At 40.3% G+C, this 26,028-nt stretch overlaps 1 protein-coding gene across 1 annotated transcript in view; it reads left to right on the forward strand.

Moving 5' to 3' along the window:
- TRPM6 (transient receptor potential cation channel subfamily M member 6) overlaps positions 1 to 26,028 on the forward strand; it is a 144,178-nt gene that overhangs the window by 31,215 nt on the left and 86,935 nt on the right. The window contains exons 4-9 of the mRNA XM_032307749.1: positions 1,902 to 2,079; positions 5,468 to 5,681; positions 8,965 to 9,089; positions 12,758 to 12,929; positions 17,944 to 18,112; positions 19,449 to 19,572. Coding sequence (XP_032163640.1) covers positions 1,902 to 2,079; positions 5,468 to 5,681; positions 8,965 to 9,089; positions 12,758 to 12,929; positions 17,944 to 18,112; positions 19,449 to 19,572 — 982 coding nt within the window. The remainder of the gene's footprint in view (positions 1 to 1,901; positions 2,080 to 5,467; positions 5,682 to 8,964; positions 9,090 to 12,757; positions 12,930 to 17,943; positions 18,113 to 19,448; positions 19,573 to 26,028) is intronic.

Below are 26,028 nucleotides of genomic sequence, written 5' to 3' on the forward strand. Positions count from 1 at the left end.
TTCTGAAAGTTTTAATTCTAAAAGGATGGACATGGATGCTTTAAAAAAAAATTAGGGGTAATTGGTTTCTTCTATGGGATCATCATGCCGTAATTTAATGACCTGGTAAAAACTGGAATGAGCCTATATTGATTCAAGTGAAATGGATTAGGCTCGAAAAATACTTAGAGCAAAGAGGGTTCAAACTGAAAAATGGTCCTTTGCAAGGTCAGTGACTTATCTTTCCAGGTGTGAATTAGGGTTGCCCACAGTCATTCATGTTCTGTTTAGAAAAACTGAAAGGGAAGTGAATCATTCAGCTTATGAATAGATGTTTTTCCTTTTTGAAGACTACCGCTCATTCCGAAAGATAAGCAGGTGATACATTTCTCTCTAGCAGATTCTGATTATGTGTGTTCTGTGAATTTGAGATTATTTCTCCGGCCTTTGAGTCAGGGGCCCTCCATATACAACTCCGAAATGGTCCTCTGACTTCTTGGTGTCATCCCGTTTCCTTGCTTAGTTGAACTCCATAACTTGTACACGTTTTTATGTTGCTTTTCACACATACACATACAAAAAAGCCTGAATCACTCAAAAAGCTGAATAACTTCTTTACATATAATAGATATATGAAAGTTCTACATGCTCAAATTTTAATTTTTCTTCCTGATTTTTTAAATTAATGAAACAGGAGAAGGTTATCGTCCTGTCACCAGTATTATGATTGTTATAGTTAGTTAGTTTTTATATAGTTTTAGTTTCAAAGAGATTTAACCCTCTAATTTGCTTCATTTTGTTACACAATAGAAATTATGGCATGTATCTGAAATAATTTTTAAGACTTTATTTTCAGGAACATTTATTAAATATTCCTTTGTAATTATATCGCCTATATTTATTATTTAATTTATATTCATAGTCAAGCCTTGTATATGGCTATTTTCTTGTGGTAGCTCTGTAATTATATATTTCTCTGAAGTTGAATGTTTTTCGGCATTAATGTTCTTTCCTTTTGATGTACATGTTATGTTTTACATGAAAACATTTTCTGAGTCTCCTGAAGTATTGCACGTTAGAGATTTTTAGTTTTTTTTCTTAACAGCCTTGTTGAGATATAATTGATATGAAATAAACCACACATTTAAAATGTACAATTTGATTTTTTTTTTACCATATTAACCCTTTTAAGTGTATAGTTCAGTGGTTTTAAGTATATTTCTGTTGTTGTGCAACAGATCTTTAGAACTTTTTCATCTTGCAAAACAGAAATTCTGTGTCCATTAAACAATAACTCCCCGTTTGGCTGCTCCTTCCAGTCCCTGGCCACCACCATTCTACTGTCTGTCTCCGTGGATTTAACTACTCTAGGTACCTCAAATAAGTGGAATCCTACAGTACTTGTTTTATGACTGATTCATTTCATTTAGCATAATATCCTCAAGATTTATCCCTATTGTAGTGTATTACAGGTTTCTTCCCTTTTTAAGACTGAATAATATTCCATTATATATATATATATATATATATATATATATATATATATATATATATATATATATATATATATGCCATGTTTTGTTTACCCATTCATCTGGATAAACTTGGTATTATGAATAATACTTTATAATACTTACATGAACATGGGTGTGCACAAGATTTTTAGCATTTTTTTTTAAACATTCGCTAGATGATTTTAAGGTGTACCTAAGGGCAAGACCCGCTGAGGGGGTTTCAAAACTCAGAAGATAACCTAGTGATATAAATCTAATCTAAATCTTAATGTGAGGTTTTAAAAAAATATTTTTAAAAAATATGCCATCTGTATATTACCTTAGGAAAGTGTAGAAACATTACACCTGCTTTCTGTTTTGACATTGTGTGTTTTCTATTCTGAAACTGGTTTTCATCCCATATTTAAGGTGTTACTGTGGGCGACTGATTGGAGACCATCAGGGGATAGATTATTCCTGGGCCATCTCAGCTGCCAACGGTAATGAAAATGAACAGTGGTCTGTTGAAAAGCATACGACAAAAAGCCCTACAGACACATTTGGCACTATTAATTTTCAAGATGGAGAGCACACCCACCATGCCAAGGTTCGCTAATAACTCACATTATTTTTGCTTGTTTTTAACAGAGGATGACCTCCAAATGTTTCTGCAAATCTTCTCTCCAAGTGTAGATGATCAGATGACTGAGTTTTATTGCAAAAATTATCTGTGTTATTGACCTCTTTGCAAAAATGACCTGACCCTTCTCTCTCCTTTCTGTCTGAGGGACATGGGACCTTTCCTGGGTGTGGTGTGGCAAGCTTTTTATTTGACCTGTTTTAGCAAGCTTATGCCTTCTCTATGGGGAATGGCTTATAGCTCTTGAGACAGTTGCAAAAGGGCTGTCCTTTTGTTAAGGAATGGAGGAAAGTCCCTGCCAAAGGCATGGTTTTAGTTGAAGCAAGGGCGAGGCCATCACTAGTACCTTGTGGCTGTTCCTGCCTGCTAAGTCCTTGTGATGATTGTCCGTAGGCTTTCCAGGCCAGTTTTGCTCCTGTCCCTAATAAGATAATTTTAAAGCATGTAGTTTGCATAATACATACAGGACAGCTATCTCTCAGGTGTTTTTTCTTGAGCTTATTAATCACCTGCTGCTTTTTCGGGGGGCAGATTTCCCTGGAGAACCTGTAAGTGGGGTTGGTGTCCACTCCAGGAGAGCTTAGAATCAGCTGTACCCTGGAGTGTGACCATCAGTTGGATGGATTTGAAACAACAGTTCTTAAGAATGCAATCATAATCAAGTTTTGTAATACGGTAATCTACACTTCCAGTTTTTAATTCTCTGCATTTAGCTTTGTGTGTTGGTGTTCTCTTTAGTTGGTGAGAAAACTGTCCTTATCTTCCTCTGTAATCTTTTTTAAAAGCTGACTCTCACATAACACTGCATGTAATTTTCCCCTAAAGTTTTTGTCTTCCTCCTTTTGCTTTTATGTTGATTCATGATCCCCTTCATTTCCTCATTTTTTCATCCACTTGACAAAGATCTATTAGGTGCTCATAATTTGCTATGCCCCAAAGAGCTTATGTTCCATGTACTAACTACTTACAGTCTACTGAGGGAAACAGGAGATAAATATACAATTACCCCGGGTAATTGTAGGGTGTGTATGGGGATGCTCTGGCTGGGAATATAGGGTTCTTTGAGAAAATGGAAAGTGTAACTCCCGGTTTTCTGAGGCAGTGTGTGTGGGTCAAGGAAGCCATCGGGAAGTAGGGACAGCCAAGCTGAGATCAGAAAGGTGAGTGAGGTGTTTGATGTCAGCTGAGTTAGAGGACTAAGAACATTCTGGGCTTAGGGGAAGGCCAAGGGAGAATATGGTGCATACTGGAGAACTGAAAATACGGTTCAGTGGATCTCCTGATCACTCATAGGTTTTATGCTTAGCATTAGATCCTGAATATCTGAATGAATTTTACTCTCTCTCTCAGAAGAGAGGAAGCTACCTTTTATATGAAAGCCCCGAATTGTACTGCTTGCTCACTGTGATAAGCAGGAAAGCTGCGAGATCTGGTTACTCATTTCCCACCCAGCATTGTCCTTCCCAGCTTTATCCCTACCACCTCATTCCACAAATGATTTGAGGGAAATCTATGTCTGAGTTCGTTATAAAGGAGGGGGCGGGGGCAAGAAAGTCATTAACCTTCGGCACCATCTTGGCACCATCTTCGGTTGGCCTTTGGAAGAAAAGACTAGTGCTGATAATTTAGTTAATCGAGGTTGTTTATCTGACATCTCAAGGAGGAATATCTTCTAGGACTAAAAGGACTTTTAAATGAAAGAGAGGCACCTGAGAGAGAGTTGAGGTCAGTGGACACACATCAGAGCTGTCTCCTCTGCCCTTATTCAAGATCTGGAGCAGCACAAACCATTTCTCAAAGGTCAACTTGTATTTTTTCCTGTTACTTGAATATGTAATAAAGCCATGGCAACTCATTTTCCTCACTTGTAAACTGAATCCTGATTATCCTTAGGTTCTATTATATTCTGTGATGGCTGTACCAACTCGATGTTCAGTCTAACATTTTAATAAAGGGATTATGTTTTAAGAATTTCAAAGGTAAATAGGCAATTGTTTTAAGTCCCTAGTACGTTCTGGAAGATAGGTGATGATTCTGTTTGCCTCTGTATGAAGGTCTCTACCTGTGGTTCTTTATGGTATAGTTTCCTAATTCATGGTTTATTGTCCTTATTCCTATAAATCTGACTTGGTCTTGTTAGCTTATGCTTGAGGATGGCACACTCCTCTCATTATGATTTTAGGTCTGTATGTGGCTGCGTCTGTTGGGAAAAGAGAGTCAGCCATACACCGTGGTCTTGGGCAAAACACAAAATGATTCTGGTCTTACCTGCTGATTCAGATTTCTCTGATCTTTTCTTTGTATTGCACTGACTAGTCAAAAATATGACTCTTATGAAAAGTACTTATTTTGGAAAAAAGACAGGATAGTCCTATATAAAGGGAATGGTTAGAATTTAAATTTATAGCAAATATACATGCTCCTGGATCATAATTTGATTTAAATTATGGAAATGTATGAAATACTCAAGTATATTAGAAGTCATGGTGATGTGTTTTTGGAATATAGGTGAGGTTCGGTGGGTGAGGTCCAGAGCCCACCACCAAGAAAGAATTCTTGAGCCGTCTTTGGTGCAAAATGGTGGTTTATTAAAGCACGAGGACAGGACCCTGTGGGCAGAAAGAGCTGAGGCACTGAGGCCCTGAGGTGTGGCTAATTGATTTTATATATATATATATGTGTATATATATATACACACACATATATATATGTATGTATATATATATATATATATATAAATATATACACACACACTAGGGGTTTGGGGTCATAAAAGGGAGGTTTCAAATGCAGAAGAGGACCTACAAGATAATGGAGGCCTTCCCATTGTCCAGTTAAGGTTGTTTCCCCTCTAGCAATGTATTAGCATTACAATAGTTGGGAGAGCCCTGGAAGAATGTCACACACATCCCACACAGGGGTCGGGGGTGGGGGTGGGGTCAGCTTGTGCTTTGTCTTCAGCTAACCTCCTGCTCCCTCATCAATAGCATGTATGAAAAACCCCACTTCACCTATTTCTAAAAGCTTTTTTAAAAAATGGGTTTCCTAGAGTAGTGGTTTTTGCCAGTTTGAAGCATTTCTGTCTCATCTCAGACCTTCTAGAGAACATTGGTGGGCCAACCCTGAGAGTCAGAGGAAGCCTTCCTACCGTGACTTGCAATTCCCAGAAGGAACTTACAGGGGGTGTGGGATCCTTTCAAAGTAAATGTTTCCATTATACAAAGATGAACTTTTAAAGAAATTTCAGACACTTCCTTTTAATTTTTGGCCATTTCAGTGGCCCTGCTGTGTGCTCATTGTTACTGGCATGTAGTTTTTCCTATTTTATGTACATGTGTCTGTGCATATTTTCCAGTATATTAGGACTTCTTATGATACAAAGTTGGATCATCTGTTACATTTAATGTTGAAAGAGTGGAAGATGGAACTGCCAAAGCTGGTGATCTCTGTCCATGGGGGCATCCAGAACTTCAAGATGCCCTCCAAACTTAAAGAGATCTTCAGCCATGGTTTGGTCAAAGCCGCAGAGACAACAGGAGCGTGGATAATAACAGAAGGCATTAATACTGGTAAAGTGCATTCCCTGCTTCGCTTAAAAAAAAAAAAATCCCTCTTTATAACTGAATCTGGTAAGTGTGGCTCCTAATCTCTGCTCTTCAGAGCTCCCAGGAGACATGGCGACCTGCGCAAGAAAGACAAAAAGCGTAATGACTAGGAAAGAACCCAGAACAGTCATAGACCTTTCCTGGAATGCATTTTTGCCATTGTTAAATTATGCTATTTTAACACAACTTTGGGTAAACTTCTGGCGAGGAAGATCGTCTTTTCCTGAACTTAAACCATGGTGAGGTTTGAAAGGATGCGGAATCCTTCAAGTATGGAGTATGTGGGCTGGGGCGTCAAGTTCAACAACAGAAATACAACCGAGTAAATCTGAAGATCGGTTGGCTTTATTAAGCAATTTATGAATTAAGCAGCAACCTATTCAAGTAAAGAGATGCTCACAGGTTTAAGAAATGGAAGGTTTTTATAGGAAGGGGAGTGGGCCAAGGAAGTTATTAGCAAAAGAAAAGGAAGGATTGTTACAAGGAAGGTCCTCTTCCTTCAAGGGGAATGGCAGGGGGTCTAATCGTGCAGATTACCTCATCTTCCTTTGTTGGGTGGGGGGGCAGGATGGGATGAGGAGCATTCCTGTGACAGATTACCTCGTTGGTACTGATCAGAAATTTTCCAAATGAATGGTTAAGACTACATTTCTGGGGGAGGCTGGGACTACAATCAGGTTAGATTAGGTATTAAGCCCCAGTCTGATAACTTGGCATAAGTGATTCCATTTTGGCCCCATGGCGTCCCTTTTTAAGAACATAGCCTTTATTTTACGTACTGCTCGTGTGTGTGTGTGTGTGTGTGTGTGTGTGTGTGTGTGTGTGTTTTAAGTGAGGACCGATTAAGGAATACAAATACAACAGTGTGAAGACTATTAAAATAGTTCATATAAACAAAAGAAATGAGCAATGAGACATACTAGGAGCTTTCTTAAGCAATAATCGGGATCTGACCCCATTCAACCACAGCTCCTTGGGGCCTGACTGCTCAGGAAGGGACATCAGCAGCAGCATCACCTGGGAGCTGGCTGGGAATCTCAGATACTTCCCAGATCTCAGATACTTCCCAGACCAGCAGGACCAGGATCTGCAGGTTGACAACACCCCCGGGTGATTCGTACACACATTTCAGTTTGAGACGTGTCACTTAGCAGCTTCTGCCTGTTCTTGAGCTGCTCCTCAACTGTTGTTGAACATTATCTGGCACGAATGTTTGATATTTAATTGGATGCCAGAAGCCTTATGTATAAAGCATTTGGATAGATGCTGTGGATGAAAAATGAGTAAGATACCGGCCCTGGGTTTAGTGACAAGGTGGACTGTGATAAGAGTGAGCAACTAAGCACCATCAGTGCTGACTGGGTCACGGTTGAGGTACAGAGCACGTGTTGGGAATATAAGGAAGAGGAAGACACATCCCACTTCCTCCTGAGGGCACCCAAGGAGGCATGGAGAAGGATATAGCACTTGCCGTTGGCCTTGAAGGAAGGGTAGGAAGGATCCTCCTAGACAGAGGTGGCAGTTCAAGGCCAAACACACAGCTGGAGGTGAAGGCACAGGTAGAAAGAGGCAATAAGGCTACAGGTTGGATGTGCCCGTGGCAGAGGACAGGGACATGGGAGATGGAGCCAGACTGGGTGCCCTGCTGATGGGACTGAGGTTTTATTTTCTGGCCTCAAAGGAATTTAGACAGGAAAATGCATAGGAAATGATGCAGTCAGACTGGTTTTATAGAGAGTCTCAGTACACAGTATGTACTAGGCCCACATGTGGGATGCCGAAGTGCATCCACCAGCCCCACCGTGCCGGTAGCCCAGGCCAGACCAAGGGAGTCCCGATCTCTACTGCCGCGGATGGCGGCACAGCTGATGCTGATACTTGCTGGTGCTCCCGATCCCCGATTCTAGAAAATGGCTCTGGGAAAAGTGCAAAAGATAGGGAGGGTTGGAAGATGGCAGAGAGGGGGAATGATGAGGCGCTGCGCGTCAGATGGTTGCGGCAGGTAGAGAGAGAGAGTGTGTGTGTGTGGGTGTGTGTGCGTGTGTGTGCGTGTGTGTGTGTCTGTGCTAATGACTCATACAGGACCCGGACTCTAGATAACAAGGGTCAGTGGCGCAGTGCAGTGTTGTCATTAAAAGGCAGATGGAGCCCATCTCGAAGCCACATACGGCAGGATTCTAACAATATGACATCCTGGAAAAGGCGAAACTGGAGACCGGGAAACGAGCAGTGGTTGCCAGGGCTGGCGGCAGGGGGTGAATAAGCGGAACACAGAGGACTTTTAGGGCCGTGAATCTGTTCTGTTTGATTGACAGCGACGGGTATAGATCATGATGTATTTGTTCAAACCTGTGGAATCTACAGCCCCCATCCCAACATAAACTGTGGTCTTTGGGTGGTAATGATGTGTCAGTGTGGGTTCATCAGCTGTGACAAATGTACCATGGGGGGAGGTGTTTAGATTAGGGGTACAAAGGAAGTCTGTACTACTGGCTCAGTTTTATGTGAACCTGAGCCTAAAATTGTTTTAGAAATAATGTCTGTTTAAAAAAGAAAAGTCAAATATCCTGGACTGGAATCCAAGCTCTACAAATTACCAGCTCTATAACGTTGGGCTAATTATGTAACTTCTTTATGACTCAATTCTTGCCTATAAAATAGATTAAAGTTACTTTAAGTGTAAATACCTTTTACTTAAAGTGTAAATACCTGTGAAACACCTAAAAAAAAAAAAAAGCACCTGGTGCATTTTAAGTGTTTGATCAATGCTGGCTATTATTATTATTATTGCTATTAATTCTAGTAGGTCAAATATGAATGCATTAGTTCTGGAATATTTATGTCTATAAAGCTATTAACTTAATTTGCTTCCGTGAAGCAAGGGCCATTTCTGTAGGATGTTCTGCTGGGACAGTTGAGAAGGTTAGAGGAAAAAAAAAATATTTAGAACATTCATGTTGGCATCACAGGGCTTTCTGGTCAGTCAAAACTAGGGGCAGGACTGAGGTTGTAAGCCAAAATTGCCCAAAGGGAGAGGAGAATTGTTTAGGTAAAGAGGTGAGTGATAGGAGAAAGAGGTGTTAAAAGAGAACAGGAAGCCAGGATATCAGAAATTCATTCCACTGCCCTAGCAACTTTCCCTAAGAATGGTCCTTTGCATATACCCATGCCCATTTGTCTCTTTCCAGCAATCACACCAGTGTTTTGCATGATTTGCATGTTAAAGTTTGATCTCTGTTGTTCATAGGTGTGTCCAAACATGTTGGGGATGCCCTGAAAGCCCATTCCTTCCAGTCCTTGAGAAAAATCTGGACAGTTGGAATTCCTCCTTGGGGCGTCATTGAGAACCAGAGAGACCTTATTGGAAAAGATGTAAGTGGGCATCCCATTCACAGCCAAAGGCAACGAATGTGTATCTAACTGCCAACTCAGCGCTATCCCTGGGTTTCTTCCTTTCTTTCTTTCTTTTTTTTTTTTTTTAAAGATTTTATTTATGTATTTGACAGACAGAAATCACAAGTAGGCAGAGAGGCAGGCAGAGACAGAGGAGGAAGAAGGCTCCCCGCTGAGCAGGGAGCCCGATGCGGGGCTCGATCCGAGGATCCTGGGATCATGACCTGAGCCAAAGGCAGAGGCTTTAACCCACTGAGCCGCCCAGGCGCCCTAACGCTATACCTGGGTTTCTAAAAGGCATCTCAATGTAGTATACCCAAGTCAACTTTCATCTTCCTACTTGGCCTATCTTAGAAAATGGTCTTATCCTTGCAGTTGTTGAAGCCAAAAACCTCAGACTAATCCTGGAATGATCTGTCTCAATACCTCAAACCTAATCCACCAGTAAATTACCTCAGCTTCACTTTAAATATAAAAATATATCTGGAATGATCTCTTTCATTACTCCACTGTTACTGAGCAGGTCCAAACCACCATCATCTGTCCCCTGGACGATTGTAGTAATAAGCCTTCCTTTCTCTTGTGCTTCTCACTTCTTGTCATCTAATCTTAACACAGTAGCCAAAATGATTCTTCTAAAATATAAATCAGATCATGCTATTCCCCTATGAAAAACCCTTCAATGGCTCCTGTCTTGCTGAGAGTAATGGTCGAGTTTCTTGTAGTGGTGTGTCTGATAAAACAAGGACCATTCATGAACTGACCCTTCTCTTTCCTTATCTTGTACTACTCTCTGCTTTATTCATTCCTGTGTATCGATTCTTTGATCCTGGTTTTTTTTCTAAATAAGGAACAGACTTGTCTAGGTCTGTGTATAAGAATAGTGTGTGTGTGTGTATTTTAAGGTTTTATTTATTTATTTGACAGAGATCACAAGTAGTCAGAGAGGCAGGCAGAGAGAGAGGGAGAAGCAGGCTCCCTGCCAAGCAGAGAGCCCAATGTGGGACTCGATCCCAGGACCCTGGGATCATGACCTGAGCTAAAGGCAGAGGCTTTAACCCACTGAGCCACTCAGGCGCCCCAATAGTGTATATTTTTGATGAAAATTACCAAAGGTATGAAGAGGAAGGATAACCACCATTAATATCTTGGTGTGTAGAATTTTTTCTACATATGTGTACGTATGTATAATAAAAAAATTTACATAAAAAAGTAGTAACAGAAACCCACCAATGTAAATCTGTTTTTTATTTTTATTTGTTTTTGTGGATTGTTCTTTGGATTAACTATTTAACAGTTACTTCTCTATATCAATTAGCATAGACATGTGTATGGTTTAACTTTCATTTTGGAAAATCTCACACACTTTAAGGAGTAGAGAGATTAAAATAATGAAATCCTGTGTACCCATCTTCCAGCTTCAGCAGTTATGAAGTTAGACCGATTTTGTCTCCTCTCTTCTTTATCCATTCCCCACCTCTTCACTCCAATATTTTGAAGCAAATTCCAGACATCACGTACTGTCTCTGCTAAATATTTTAACCAGTATTTCTAATTTAGCAATTGATTTACCAATACTTTGCTATTTCTTTTCTTTTTTTTTTTTTAAAGATTTTATTTATTTATTTGACAGACAGAGATCACAAGTAGGCAGAGAGGCAGGCAGAGAGAGAGAGAGGAGGAAGCAGGCTCTCCGCTGAGCAGAGAGCCTGATGCGGGGCTCGATCCCAGGACCCCGGGATCATGACCTGAGCCGAAGGCAGAGGCTTTAACCCACTGAGCCACCCAGGCGCCCCTACTTTGCTATTTCTAAATACCAATAAGTAGATATTTCTGAAATATATGGACAATTAAAAATATATAAAGACATTGCCATTTTCATGCCTAAAAAATTAAAAATTAATTCCTAAATATCAACAAATAGCTAGTCTGTTTTCAGTGTTCTGGTTGTGTTTAATTCCTTTTCAAAAAAATATTTATTTACTTGAAGGAGTGAGAGATGGAGAAAGAGAGAGAGTGCAAGTAGGGAGGAGGGCAGAGGGAGAAGCAGAGTTCGTGCTGAGCAGGGAGCCCAACGCCTGGCTTGATCCCAAGACCTGAGCTAAAGGCAGATGTTTAACCAGTTGAGCCACCCAGGTACCCTAGTTGTTTGATTTCATTATCCAGAAAAGTTTCCTGTATTGTGATGGGTTGAGATGTCTCCTGAGTCACTTTCAGTCTTTTTTTTTTTTTTTTTTTTTTTTAATTGTTGTTAGAGAAGGAGAGGAAGAGGAGCTGAGGAGAGAGGGGATCCCAAGCAGGCTCCATGCCTAGCACGAAGCCCGATGCAAGGCTGTCTCATGACCCTGAGATCATGACCTGAGCTGAAATCAAGACTTGGATTTCAGCTGGCTGAGCTATGCAGGTGCCCTGCAGTCATTTTTTTTTTTTAATTTATTCATTTGACAGAGATCACAAGCAGGCAGAGAGGCAGGCAGAGAGACAGGAAGGGAAGCAGGCTCCCTGCTGAGCAGAGAGCCCGATGTGGGGCTTGATCCCAGGACCCGAGCCGAAGGCAGAGGCTTTAACCCACTGAGCCACCCAGGTGCCCACCACCACCCCCCGCCCCCCGCAGTCATTTTTAACCTATGGATTGTCCCTCCTTCTCTCTCTCTCTCTCTTTTTTTTTTTTTTGGTGCAGTTTATTTGTTAAAGAACTAGGTCATTTTTCCTGGAGAATTTCCCATAGTTTGCATTTTACAAATTTAGCCTGTTATAGTAGGGTTTAATGTATTTCTCTGTCTCTTGTTTTTCCTGTAAATTGGTAGTTTGATCCAGAGGTATGATCAAATACAAGTTATTTTGTGCGAGTTTATGCCATAAGAGATGGGTCCTTTCCTTGTAACTTCTTTTTATGATGTCCTTGTGTAGATTCATGATCTCAACTGAGTTGCAAATGCTGATATTTAATTATAGTGTTCTTTATTAGCTAAACACTCTGTAAAGAGAAACATACTCTCATCAACGATTTGTTTTACCTTGTGGTACAGCTGTATGGGAAAAGGCAGAATGCTTGATTCTTTCTCTTTATCTTCCAGTTTTCTTTTTTTTTTAATATTTATTTATTTGACAAAGATCACAAGTACACAGAGGCAGGCAGAGAGAGAGAGGGAGAAGCAGGCTCCCCGCTGAGCAGAGAGCCCGACGTGGGGCTCGATCCCAGGACCCTGGGATCATGACCTGAGCCGAAGGCAGAGGCTTAACCCACTGAGCCACCCAGGCGCCCAATCTTCCAGTTTTCAAAGCAATGATTCATTATCTATCATCCTTCAAGGTGAACAGTGAGATTTTTTTGGTTCATGAATTGAAACATACCGAATATTAAATATGTTTCAATTCATCTATTCTAGTTGTTACTCTTAATTATGCCTGAGCTATCCCATTTTGGCCAGTGGAAAATTTTCAAATTGTCTTCTCAGTCCTTTTAACACAATTCTAGTTGTTTTTCATGACTTCCTTGTGTTTTAGTACTAAAAAAAGTTTCAGGCTAATGGTGCATATTTTTTTCCTCCTTGAGAATGGCTGGTTGCTTTTATTGGGAAATTGTATTCTGGGGTCAGAGTCAAGGTCCTTCTCTGACCCTTCCCTCATATCTTTACTCTCTTCAGGTAGTGTGCCTGTACCAGACGCTGGGCAACCCCCTCAGCAAGCTCACCACACTCAACAGCATGCATTCGCACTTCATCTTGTCCGATGACGGGACTGTGGGCAAGTATGGAAATGAGATGAAGCTCAGGAGGAACCTGGAAAAGTACCTGTCTCTGCAGAAAATACACAGTCGTGAGTACCACGGAGGCTCAGCCACCAGGGCCTGGCTTGGGGATACTATGGAGAAAGGCATTCCTTTGTCATTCATACAGAGTAGAGAGGTCCAAGCTGCTCCCTGCCTTAAATTAACATACGTGAACCCACAGTCAGAAGAAAGCAGAAATGTGGAATTGTGGGTGACAGGAGAGAGAGGAAGAAGTCTTGGGGGACGGCATAGTCAGGAGAGGTTTTCTGGAACAGTGGAGACTTTAGCGTAGCCTCCAGCTGTCCACAGGGCAGGATGGGTGGAGGATGGTTGTGTGTGTGGTGGGGGAGGTGTTGACACCAGCATGGAGATGACTGAAGAGCAGGAAGGAGACTGGCCTGGGAAGAGTTGGGGCATGAGTTTGACTGTCAGGGAAGATGCGTTTCATATATGGTGGCATGCCCCAGATAGGAGAGCATTAAAACCAGACAGGGCTTTTAGCAATAGGACCTTTGAAGGTTTCAGTGTTGTGTGCTGCTTCCACGATTCTTCGAGATGGCCATTTTGGTAGTGTTAAAAAAACAAAATTCAGTTGAGTAAACTGAAAGATCTTACTAGCCTTCTTCAGTGATTCATCAGTTGGGCCACATCCCATCTGGCAGGTGGAGAGGAATTCCAAGGAGCAGGACAGAGTGGAAGACTTTTATAGGCAGAAGGAGGTGTGGCAAGGGAGTTCTTCTAACAAGGAGTGGATTGTTTTGGGCAAGGTCACCTTCCTTTGGGGGAAGGTGGGGTGGGCGTGGGGGTCCTACCAGGCAGATGACCTCACTAGTGCCAACCAGATAATTCCAGACGGACTGGTTAAAGGTTACATTCCTGGGAGAGGTTGCAACTGCAGTTAAGTTGAGTATTATGTCTTGGTTTGCTGATGTGGAGCTTAGCACAAGTGACTCTATTTTGGACCTATTGTCTCTTCTTTAATAGTAGTATCTGCAGGAGGGAGAAGGGGCGAGAGGGCCAGAATCAGCAAACATCTTTGGGTGGAGAGGTGGAAACTAGGTGCTGCCTGAGCAATGGAGACGTTTTGTCCAAAGCAGCAGAAAGTGGGCTTCTGCCTCTTTCCGTGAGTTAAATCTTCCACAAAATCTCCCCACTGTTGGGGCAGAAGACCAGGGAGTCAAGGCCCTAGGGAGGCTCAAGTCCTGTTTAGTCTTTGACTTTGGCCTTATATGTTGAATGTCCTTTGAGTTTTTCACCTTGATCTTCTGAGGCAGCAGAATGTATGAGGTCAGATAGATCAAAGAAGCTGTATCATCTACTATCTATGTTTTTGGCCAAGGGAGTTAACATCTGTTAAACAGTGTTCTTAATATAAAAGGGAGGAAACTGTCTACCTTTCGTTGTGAAAATTGAGATAATGTACGCTTGCTGTGCCTGCAATAGTGTTGGGTGCGTAGTAGGCCCTCAGTAAATGTCTGTTTCTTTCTTTCCTTTTATCCTCCTTTGATACAGGTGTAATCTTGTCTGCGGCGGTGGTGGTGGGGTAGTGTGGGAGGGACCCTGGGAATTGTTGCCAGTCACTTAGAGCATAGTGTTAATGAAGGTTGGAGGCTCATTTAGGTAAGGAAAGGGGAGAGGGGGATCAGGCATGTGGTCCTCTGTGGAGTGGGTGTAGGTGGGGGGAAGGAGAGCCACAGAGCAGAGAAGACGAGGACAGGTGAGAGACTGACCTGAAGAAGAGTCTCTGCAGGAGGCCTCCCTCGGGGTCCCAACTCTCAATTACCTGAAATGTCCTGTTGCCTCTGCTGACCCATGCCCACCACCGAAATTGCTTAGGGTTTTCGTACAGCGTCATAATGTGTGCCCCCGGAGAGCAAAGTCTTGTCTTTCTTATTGCCTGCTGATTCTCCATTAGTGCGTACAACCTGAAGCTTCCACAGAGCATCAAGTAACATTTCTACTTTCAAAGATCTTGAAACTTGGGACTTATTTGGAGAGTTTTACTTTGTGTGTAAAAGTCCATTTTGTGTGTGTAGTCCATTCCCGTGGATTGGTAACAATTCTTATTCTAAGGAGAACCAATAGGAAGGAACAAAAACAGTTTAGACACCTACATGCACACACACAGGAAAGGAAGAAAGGAAGGAGAGAGAAGGAGGAGGAGGAGGAGAAGGAAGAGAAGAAGAAAGAAAGAAAAGCCTCCAAGAGACACCAAATTCTTACATAGCAGAGCTGGTCTTCGTGCCCACCATGCCCACTAGGGAGGCTTTCTACCATATTTGTACTGCTTAAAGAGGATTTATTTGGATGGAAAAGACTTAAATATTTTGTTTTCTTTCATTTCTTTTCAGCTGGACTTCTTGAAGTCCCTGGAAAACCCTTGGTATTAGCCAAGAGTACTTAGAAAAAAAAAAAAAAACCCCAAACCCTGACATCATAAAGTTGCTATAGGAATTCTTGGGTTTCGCCATTTGAAATGTGGCCATTGTCAGTTCCTAAACCCCTGAGGATAGAAAGCATATAATCAGATGCCTCTGTATCTCTTCAATATCCAACTCTCAGTGGGGGAGAGTGCTTTCCTGGGATGTCCATCCTAGGACCTTTTAATCTGGAGCATGATATCATATTCCTGCCTAATCCTGGGGTCCAAGGGTAGAGGGAGCTTCCTGGTAAGATTTTTCAGCAAGAAATTGACATTTTTCTCTTTTTTTCTTTTCTTAAACAAATTTAATTAGTAGCATCAGTAAGATCCTTCTTGTAGAAAACAATCACAAATATTTTTAGTTTTGTGGGAATTAGTTACCACTTCTAGAAAGACATACCTAATAGAAATTGAATTCCCTTTTTACCCTTATTAATTCTTTTGTGATGATAAAAGTGCTATATACTCTCATATTCAGGTAAAGCAAAGATAACATATAGTAGAAGGAAGGGTTTTCCATAATTTCACACACACACAAAAACCCAACCATTGTCACCTTTTTCATATATATGCTTTCAGAAATTTTCTACACGCCCACAAAGCAATATTTTTTTTAAATGAACGCTAGGTTTGTATAATATCCATGCTGCTTTTGTAGTCTTCCCCTCCCCATGAATGCATTCCCACATCAGCAAGCATAGTTTAAAACATTTTTAATGGCTGTGTAGTATTTCATTATATAAGGTATAAGATATTCTCTTATAAAAGTTTTTTCCATCCATGTCAATAATTTATGATTAATGGAATATTTATTTGAATTTTCTTCTAGTACTTTTACATGTTATCATTTTCTTCATCTCATTTAGCTTTTATAAGACTATATTATTAGAGGAATCCCATGACTATCAATTGATGTATCTTAGATTAACTTTTTAGTGACAGGGAGAGAATAATGAGGTAGAAGTATATGGAGGAGGAAAAGAAGTAGAAGCTCAGAGCAATTAAACAGACTGAATTCCATGTTTGGATACCTGCTAAGGCACCTCCCTCACCCCCAGCTCCCACCCCCACCAGATATTTGTGGAGTCCAGGACAGGGTACACAGGAAAGCCCACATACTATATGTTAGAATATTTAAAAGCTTTAAATCAAGCTAACAAACTGTATAATGTTTTATCCTTTTACATTTGTCCATATAGCTGAAGGCCAAGGTTTGAGTTCAGCATCTGGGAAATTTGGGAGTTCTGAGCCAGAGCCAGGACTGTCTCCCCAGCCTACATACAGCCTGCTCTCTGCTTCTCTTTCTGCCCTTGGCTCCATCCCTCTGTGCCAAGGGCTTCACACATGTACTCACCTGCGCACCCCAGCCTGTATGTCCAAGCTCGACCCACCTCTCCCCTATGCCCCAGAGTCATGGGCAAGTATGTCCTGCAGGAGGATGTATCTGGAGCAGAGGCTTTGGCAGCCCCTAAAGGCAAGAATTTTGGGGTCTAGGTCACTCTGGTAAATAGGGAAGAGGGCATAGAGGCGTCTCTCAAACGTTGGTCCTGTAGACTCTTCACTGTGAGGGGAGGGGCGTGGCTAGACGAGGGCCTCTTAAAGTTGGGGCCCAGGAAAACATCCTCTGATGCCCAGGTGTGAGTGTGATATTGCCTGCTGATTTTTCTGCTTTTGAAAAATAAAAAATAATGATTTAAATATATCGATGCATGCACTGTGTAGAAGTTAAAGAGGTCTATAGAATAAATAAGGTCCCTTTCGAATGTTTCTCCAAATCCTTCCCTCCCTCTCCAGTATTAGTAGTTTGATGTGTACACTTCCAGAGTTTTCGGGTTTTATATATATATTCCATATATATCCAATGTGGACATGTATGTGTATAAAAATGTGTTTATATATATACACACACACGGGTATATGGATATATAAAAATGTATATATGTATATATATAATAAATGCATATGTAACTGTATATATGGGTATGTATGTATGTATGTATGTAAACATACATTTATACACATATATGTATTGGGCAAGCATACACAGAAATATATATAATGCAAATATTTATAAATATATACTCATGTATGTTGTTTTAAAAATATAAAAAGGATCATACTATATATTTCATTCTGTAACATTTTTTCACCCAATATCTTTTCTTTAAAAGTTACCCATCCCATCTTGTTCTTAGAATCAGACTTAGAAGTTGATTAAATTAGCAAAAGGTTTATCATTTTTGGAGGTGAGTGATAGATGCATTGGGATCCATTATATCATTCTGTTTTTTTCTTTTTTTAAAGACATGTTTGAAGTTTTCCACAATGAAAAATAGAGATTTCTTGAAGACTATTTAAAAAAAATTTTTTTAAACTAGTGAAAACCCTTAGCTACCTTTTAAGTCGGGGAAAAGCTTGAAGATGCTCTCACCATTATTTCTGCAACTTTATGGAAAGTGCAAGCTTCTGGCTTGGTCTTGAACTAGGGAAGCCTGAGTGAGTCAAGGGAGGAAGAGGGTGAGCGCGGGCAGCAGGTATCTGGGGTGATTGAAAGACTTGTGTCCAGGAAAGCAAAATGGATGATTGGCCAGCGTGAGGTTTTTCTGTAACACTTTGGTATTACTTGTCCTCTGAAACAGGTTCAAGACAAGGTGTGCCCGTGGTGGGGCTGGTGGTGGAAGGAGGTCCCAACGTCATCCTCGCCGTGTGGGAGACTGTGAGGGACAAAGATCCCGTGGTGGTGTGTGACGGCACGGGCAGGGCCGCTGACCTCCTGGCCTTCACCCACAAACACCTAGCAGATGAAGGGTGAGTTGTGGACTCCTCAGCTGTCAAACCACAGTAACTATTTATTCCTCCATTTTATTCCTCCATTGAAGCTCTGTGTTTGGGTGGGACGCATATCCCGGGGAGACAGAGATTAGACTGGAATTAATTTTTCAGTGATTTTTATATGTATGGATTAATGCCCAAATGCCCTCCACTGATACAAGTCGCTGTTTCTTTCGCTGAAGAATGGCCTGCTTCTCTCAGGGGTTCTTGAACCTTGCGGGGGGTCGGAGTGGGGGTGAGGGAGCACTTCCACAGGGGAGTGAGAGAGGGAGTGCTCCGGCAGTTGCTCCATAAAATTGAAAAAACCCTGCAGATCACCTTTAGGATCATTTGTCATTAGTGAGAACAGAGGAACTGGGGAAATCAGCAACCCAGCATTAAAGTATGTTCTTTTTATGAAAGGTTTTAATTCTTTAAAAAAAAAAAGAAAGATTTTATTTATTTATTTATTTATTTATTTATTTATTTATTTATTTAAGAGAGAGAGTGAGAGAGTATGAGCAGGGGTGAAGGAGGAGACTCCCTGCTGAGCAGGGAGCCCCATGTGGACTTGATCCCAGGATCTTGGGATCATGACTTGCAACATGGGGGCTTAAGTGGGTAGGAGAAGAATAAATGAAACAAGATGGGATTGGGAGGGAGACAAACCATAAGTGACTCTTAATCTCACAAAACAAACTGAGGGTTGCTGGGGGGAGGGGGTTTGGGAGAAGGGGGGTGGGATTATGGACATTGGGGAGGGTATGTGCTTTGGTGGGTCTGTGAAGTGTGTAAACCTGGTGATTCACAGACCCTACCCCTGGGGATAAAAATATATGTTTATTAAAAAAAAAAAAAAAAAAGTAGATGCTTAACTGCCTGAGCCACCCAGGTGCCCTAAGGTTTTAATTCTTTAGCCTTTTCAAATGAAAAAAAATCTTTTTTCTAGCTATCCCTATATCTAGTGTGGTATTTCCAATTTCAAAAGTGTGGTATTTCTCCTGTGTAAGTAAATATAATGCCTATGAACTAAAATGTCGACCCCACCAATTTACTTAAGTAGACATGGATCGGAGCTCTGTCCGCTCAGGAGCCTTGCCCGAGAGAGTGCGTTCTTTCCAGGACCATGGCAGATCCGTCCGTGCTCGCTTTCAAATTCAGCCTCTCCTGGTACCTTCCTTCCCTCTGCTTCCTGCCCACTTGCTCTCAGAGCAGAAGTGTCCATGGAAAGCTTCTCATTCAGAGGCGACCCACAGGTGCTCTTGCCCTGAAGTTACTGGCTTGTTCCCTCCTCTGCGTTGTGCCAAGTCGTGACCTTTTCTCTCTCTCCCAGGGCTCTGCGGCCTCAGGTGAAGGAGGAGATCATCTGCATGATTCAGAACACTTTCAACTTTAGTCATAAACAGTCCAAGCACCTTTTTCAAATTCTAATGGAGTGTATGGTGCACAGGGATTCTGTGAGTATGATAACTCAAACGACTTTAAAACTGATAATTTGTACCAATCATCTGTTTTTTATACCATTTGTACCATCTGTTTCCACAACTTTTAAAAATAAGAACTTTTAAATTATTTATTTATTTTTAAATATTTTTTATTAACATCTAGTGTATCATTTGCCCCAGGGGTGCAGGTCTGTGGATCATCAGGCTTACACATTTCACAGCAGTCACCATAGCACATACCTTCCCAGTGTCCATCACCCAGCCACCCGATCCCTCTCCCTAATCCCCCCAGCAACCCTCAGTTTGTTTCCTGAGGTTAAGAGTCTCTTAGAGTTTGTCTCCCTCCCGATCCCACCTTGTTTCATTTTTTCCTTCCCTACCCCCCACAACCCCCTGCCCTGCCTCTCAAATTCCTCATATAAGGGAGATCATATGATAATTGTCTTGCTCTGATTGACTTATTTAACTCCGTATAATACCCTCTGGTTCCAACCACATCTTTGCAAATGGCAAGATTTCATTTCTTTTGATGGCTGCATAGTATTCCATTGTGTGTGTGTGTGTGTGTGTGTGTGTGTGTGTGTGTGTACCATATCTTCTTTATCCATTCATCTGTTGATGGGCATCTAGGTTCTTTCCATAATTTGGCTGTTGCGGACATTGCTGCTATAAACATTCGGGTACACATGCCCCTTTGGATCACTACATTTGTTATCTTTAGGGTGAATACCCAGTAGTGCGATTGCTGGGTCGTAGGGTAGCTTTATTTTCAACTTTTTGAGGAACCTCCATACTGTTTTCCAGAGTGGTTGTACCAGCTTGCATTCCCACCAACAGTGTAGGAGGGCTCCCCTTTCTCTGCATCCTCATCAGCATCTGTCATTTCCTAACTTGTTAATTTTAGCCATTCTGACTGGTGTGAGGTGGTATCTCACTGTGGTTTTGATTTGTATTTCCCTGATGCAGAGTGATGTGGAGCACTTTTTCATGTGTCTGTTGGCCATTTGGATGTCTTATTTGCAGAAATGTCTGTTCATGTCCTCTGCCCATTTCTTGATTGGATTATTTGTTCTTTGGGTTTTGAGTTTGATAAGTTCTTCATAGATTTTGGATACTAGTTCTTTATCTGATATGTTGTTTGCAGATATCATCTCCTATTCTTTCAGTTGCCATTTGGTTTTGTTGACTGTTTCCTTTGCTGTGCAAAAGCTTTCAATCTTGATGAAGTCCCAATAGTTCATTTTTGCCTTTGCTTCCCTTGCCTTTGGTGATGTTTCTAGAAAGAAGTTGTAGCAATTGAGGCCAAAGAGGTTGCTGCCTGTGTTCTCCTTAAGGGTTTGGATGGATTCCTTTCTCACATTGTGGTCTTTCATCCATTTTGGGTCTATTTTTGTGTGTGGTGTAAGGAAATGGTCCAGTTTCATTTTTCTGCATGTGGCTGTCCACTTTTCCCAACACCATTTGTTGAAGAGACTGTCTTTTTTCCATTGGACATTCTTTCCTGCTTTGTCAAAGATGAGTTGACCATAGAGTTGAGGGTCTCTTTCTGGGCTCTCTATTGTGTTCCACTGATCTATGTGTCTGTTTTTGTGCCAATACCATACTGTCTTGATGATGGCCACTTTGTAATAGAGCTTGAAGTCTGGAATTGTGATGCCACCAACCTTGGCTTTCTTTTTCAACATTCCTCTTGATATTCGAGGTCTTTTCTGGTTCCATATAAATTTTAGGATTATTTGTTCCATTTCTTTGAAAAAAATTGATGGTATTTTGATAGGGATTGCATTAAACATGTAGATTGCCTTAGGTAGCATAGACATTTTCACAATATTTGTTTTTCCAATTCATGAGCATGGAACATTTTTCCATTTCTTTGTGTCTTCCTCATTTTCTTTGAGTACTTTATAGTTTTCTGAGTACAGATTCTTTGCCTCTTTGGTTAGGTTTATTCCTATGTATCTTATGGTTTTGGGTGCAATTGTAAATGGGATCAACTCCTTAATTTCTCTTTCTTCTGTCTTGTTGTTGGTATATAGAAATGCAACTGATTTCTGAGCACTGATTTTATATCCTGACACTTTACTGAATTCCTGTCTGAGTTCTAGAAGTTTTGGAGTGGAGTCTTTCGGTTTTCCACATAAAGTACCATATCATCTGCAAAGAGTGAGAGTTTGACTTCTTCTTTGCCGATGTGGGTGCTTTTTATCTTTTTGTTGTCTGATTGCTGAGGCTAGGATTTCTAGTACTATGTTGAATAGCAGTGATGATAGTGGACATCTCTGCCATGTTTTTGACCGTGGGGGAAAGCTCTCAGTTTTTCCCCATTGAGAATGATATTTGCTGTGGGGTTTTTCATAGATGGCTTTGATGGTATTGAGGTATGAGCCCTCTTTCCCTATAGTTTGAAGAGTTTTGATCAAGGAAGGATGCTGTACTTTGTCAAATGCTTTTTCAGCATCAATCGAGAGTATCATAGGGCTTTTTGTTTTTGTTTTTAAAGATTTTATTTATTCATTTAACAGAGAGGGAGAGTCCAAGCAGAGAGAGCAGCAGGCAGAGTGGGAGGGAGAAGCAGGCTCCCTGCTGAGCCAGGAGTTGGATGTGGAACTCGATCCCAGGATCATGACCTGAGCCACCTAGGAGTCCCGAGAGTATCATATGGTTCTTGTTCTTTCTTTTATTAATATATTGTATCACATTGATTTGTGGATGTTGAACCAACCTTGCAGCCCAGGAATAAATCCCACTTGGTTGTGGTGAATAATCTTTTAAATGTACTTTTGGATCCTATGGCTAGTATTTTCGTGAGAATTTTTGCATCCATATTCATCAAGGATATTGGTCTGTAATTCTCCTTTTTTTTTTTTTTTTAAAGATTTTATTTATTTATTTATTTGACAGAGAGAGAGACAGAGATCACAAGTAGGCAGAGAGGCAGGCAGAGGCAGAGAGAGAAGAAGGCTCCACACTGAGCAGAGAGCCTGATGTGGGGCTTGATCCCAGGACCCTGAGATCATGACCTGAGCTGAAGGCAGCGGCTTAACCCACTGAGCCACCCAGGCGCCCTGTAATTCTCCTTTTTAAATTCTCCTTTTTAAACCCAATCTGGTTTTGGGATCAAGGTAATGCTGCCCTCATAAAATGAGTTTGGAAGTTTTCCTTCCATTTCTATTTTTTGGAACAGTTTCGGGAGAATAGGTATTCTTCTTTAAATGTTTGGTAGAATTCCCCTGGGAAGCCATCTGGCCCTAGGCTCTTGTTTGTTGGGAGATTTTTGATGACGGCTTCAATCTCCTAATTGGTTATGGGTCTGTTCAGGTTTTCTGTTTCTTCCTGGTTCAGTTTTGATAGTTTATATGTCTCTAGGAATGCATCCATTTCTTCCAGATTGTCAAATTTGCTGGCATATGGTTGCTCATAATATGTTCTTATAATTGTTTGTATTCTTTGGTGTTTGTTGTGATTTCTCCTCTTCCATGCATGTTTTTATTGATTTAGGTCCTTTCTCTTTTCTTTTTGATAAGTCTGGCCAGTGGTTTATCAATCTTACTAATTCTTTCAAAGAACCAGCTCCTAGTTTTGTTGATTTGTTCTACTGTTCTTTTGGTTTATATTTCATTGATATCTGCTCTGATCTTTATGATTTCTCTTCTCCTGCTGAGTTTAGGCTTTCTTTGCTGTTCTTTTTCCAGCTCTTTTAGGTGTAGGGTTAGATTGTGTACTTGAGACCATTTTTGTTTATTGAGAAAGGCTTGTATCGCTATATACTTTGCTCTCAAGACCACCTTTGCTGTGTTGCAAAGATTTTGAACAGTTGTGTTTTCATGTTCATTTGTTTCCATGAATTTTTTTAAGTTGTTCTTTAATTTCCTGGTCGACCCATCCATTACTTAGTAGGATGTGCTTTAACTTCCATGTATTTGAGTTCTTTCCAACTTTCCTCTTGTAATTGAGTTCTAGCTTCAGAGCACTGTGGTCTGAAAATATGCATGGAATGATCCCAGTCTTTTGGTACCAGTTGACACCTGATTTGTGACCCAGGATACATTCAGGAGAATGTTCCATGTGAGAAGATGTATATCTGTTGCTTTGGAATGGAATGTTCTTAATATATCTGTGATGTCCATCTGGTCCAGTGTGTCATTTAAGGCCTTTATTTCCTTGTTAATCTTTTGCTTAGATGATCTGTCCAATTCAGTGAGGGGGGTGTTAAAGTCCTCTACTATTATTGTATTATTGTCAGTGTGTTTCTTTGATTTTGTTTTTAATTGGTTTATATAATTGGCTGCTCCCTTGTTAGGGACATAGATATTTAAAATTGTTAGATCTTGTTGGACAGACCCTTTAAGTATGATAAAGTGTCCTTCCTCATCTCTTATTATATCATTGGCATAAAATCTAATTTATCTGATACAAGAATTGCTACCCGAACTTTCTTTTGATCTCCATTAGCATGGTAAATAGTTTTCCACCCCCTCACTTTAAATCTGGAGTTGTCTTTGGGTCTAAAATGAGTTTCTTGTAGATAGCATATTGATGGATTTTGTTTTTTTATCCATTCTGATACCCTGTGTCTTTTGACTGGGGCATTTACATTCAGGATAACTATTGAAAGATATGGATTTAATGCCATTGTATTGCCTGTAAGCTGACTCTTACTGTACATTGTCTCTGTTCCTCTCTGGTATGTTACTTTTAGGCTCGCTTTCTGCTTAGAGGACCCCTTTCAATATTTCCTGTAGGGCTGGTTTGGTGTTAGCAAATTCTTGTAGTTTTTGTTTGTCTTGGAAGATTTTTATCTCTCTGTCTATTTTCAATGATAGCCTAGCTGGATATAGTATTCTTGGCTGCATATTTTCCTCGTTTAGTGCTCTTAATATATCATGCCAGTCCTCAGTCCTTTCTGGCCTGCCAAGTCTCTGTGGATAAGTCTGCTGTCAGTCTGCTATTCGTACCATTGTATGTTACAGACTTCTTGTCCCGAGCTGCTTTCAGGATATTCTCTTTGTCACTAAGATTTGTAAGTTTTACTATTAGATGATGGGTTATGACTGTATTTTTACTGATTTTGAGGGTGGTTCTCTGTGACTCCTGGATGTTGATACTTGTCCTCTTTGTCATATTAGGATATTTCTCTATTATAATTTGCTCTAATATACCTTCTGCCCCTTTCTCTCTTCTTCTAGGTTCCCAATTATTCTAATATTGTTTTGTCTTATGGTATCACTTATCTCTGAGATTCTCTGCTCGTGGTCCAGTAGTTTTCTCTCTTTTGCTCAGCTTCTTTATTCTCCATCATTTATTCTTCTATATCACTAATTTTCTCTTCTGCCTCATTTATTGTAACAGTAAGAGCCTCCATTTTTTATTGCACCTCATTAATAGCTTTTTAAAATATCAACTTGGTTAGATTTTAATTCTTATATTTCTCCAGAAAGGGATTTTATTTCTCCAGAAAGAGATTCTCTAATATCTTCCATGCCTTTTTTGAGCCCAGCTAGCACCTTGATAATCATCATTCTGAACTATAGTTCTAACATTACCAGTGTCCGTATTGATTAGGTCCCTAGCCATCGGTACTACCTCTTGTTCTTTTTTTTTTTTTTTTTTGTGGTGAGTATTTCTGCCTTGTCATTTTATCCAGATAAGAATACATAAATGAGAGAGTGAAATACTAATAGGTTTTCAAATACTAATAGGTTTTCAATACTAATAGGAAAATATACACTAACCAGATTAGAAGAGACCTGAAACTGGGGGAATAAAAAGGGAAAAATAAAAACTAATATATATATACATATATGTATATATATATGTTAGATTGGTGAATAGATGTATTTCAGTCTCTTAGAAGAAACTACCTCCCAAAATTTTAAAGAAAGAAAAATAAATGTATATGCATGCAAAAATAAGAGTTAACACAATGAAGGGATAGAATATGATTGTAAAGATGAAAATTTAAAAAGATTTTAAAAAAAGAATTGCTATAAGTTAGTTGGAAAAAGAAGGGAAAAAAATGAGAGAATGTGATCAGTTTGGAGCTAGATTTGGGTATATTTTGATCTGTTAGAAGAAATTGTATCCCAACATTTTAAAGAAAAAGAACTTACCCCCAAAATAAGGTTAAATACAATGAGGGGATAAAATATGACAATAACAATTAAAATTTTTAAAAGTTGTTTTTAAAAGGTATTGATAATAGTTAAAAAGAACATTAAAAGAAGAAAGAGGAAAAAATAAAATAGAATAAGAAAAAAAATTTTAATTTAACTTAGCTGGACTAAAAGATCATGAGAAAAAGCCATGAATTCTATGTGTTGCTTTCCCCTAGCTCTCGATTTCCACAGTTCTTGTTAATAGGTAAACTTGGTCTTGGCTGGATGTTCTGGCTGATCTTCTGGGGGCGGGGCCTGTTGCAGTGATTTTCAAATGTCTTTGCCTGAGGTGGAATTGCACTGCCCTTGTCAG

Source organism: Mustela erminea, chromosome 12 (genome assembly GCF_009829155.1).
Source record: "Mustela erminea isolate mMusErm1 chromosome 12, mMusErm1.Pri, whole genome shotgun sequence".
Classification (NCBI taxonomy): Eukaryota; Metazoa; Chordata; class Mammalia; order Carnivora; family Mustelidae; genus Mustela; species Mustela erminea.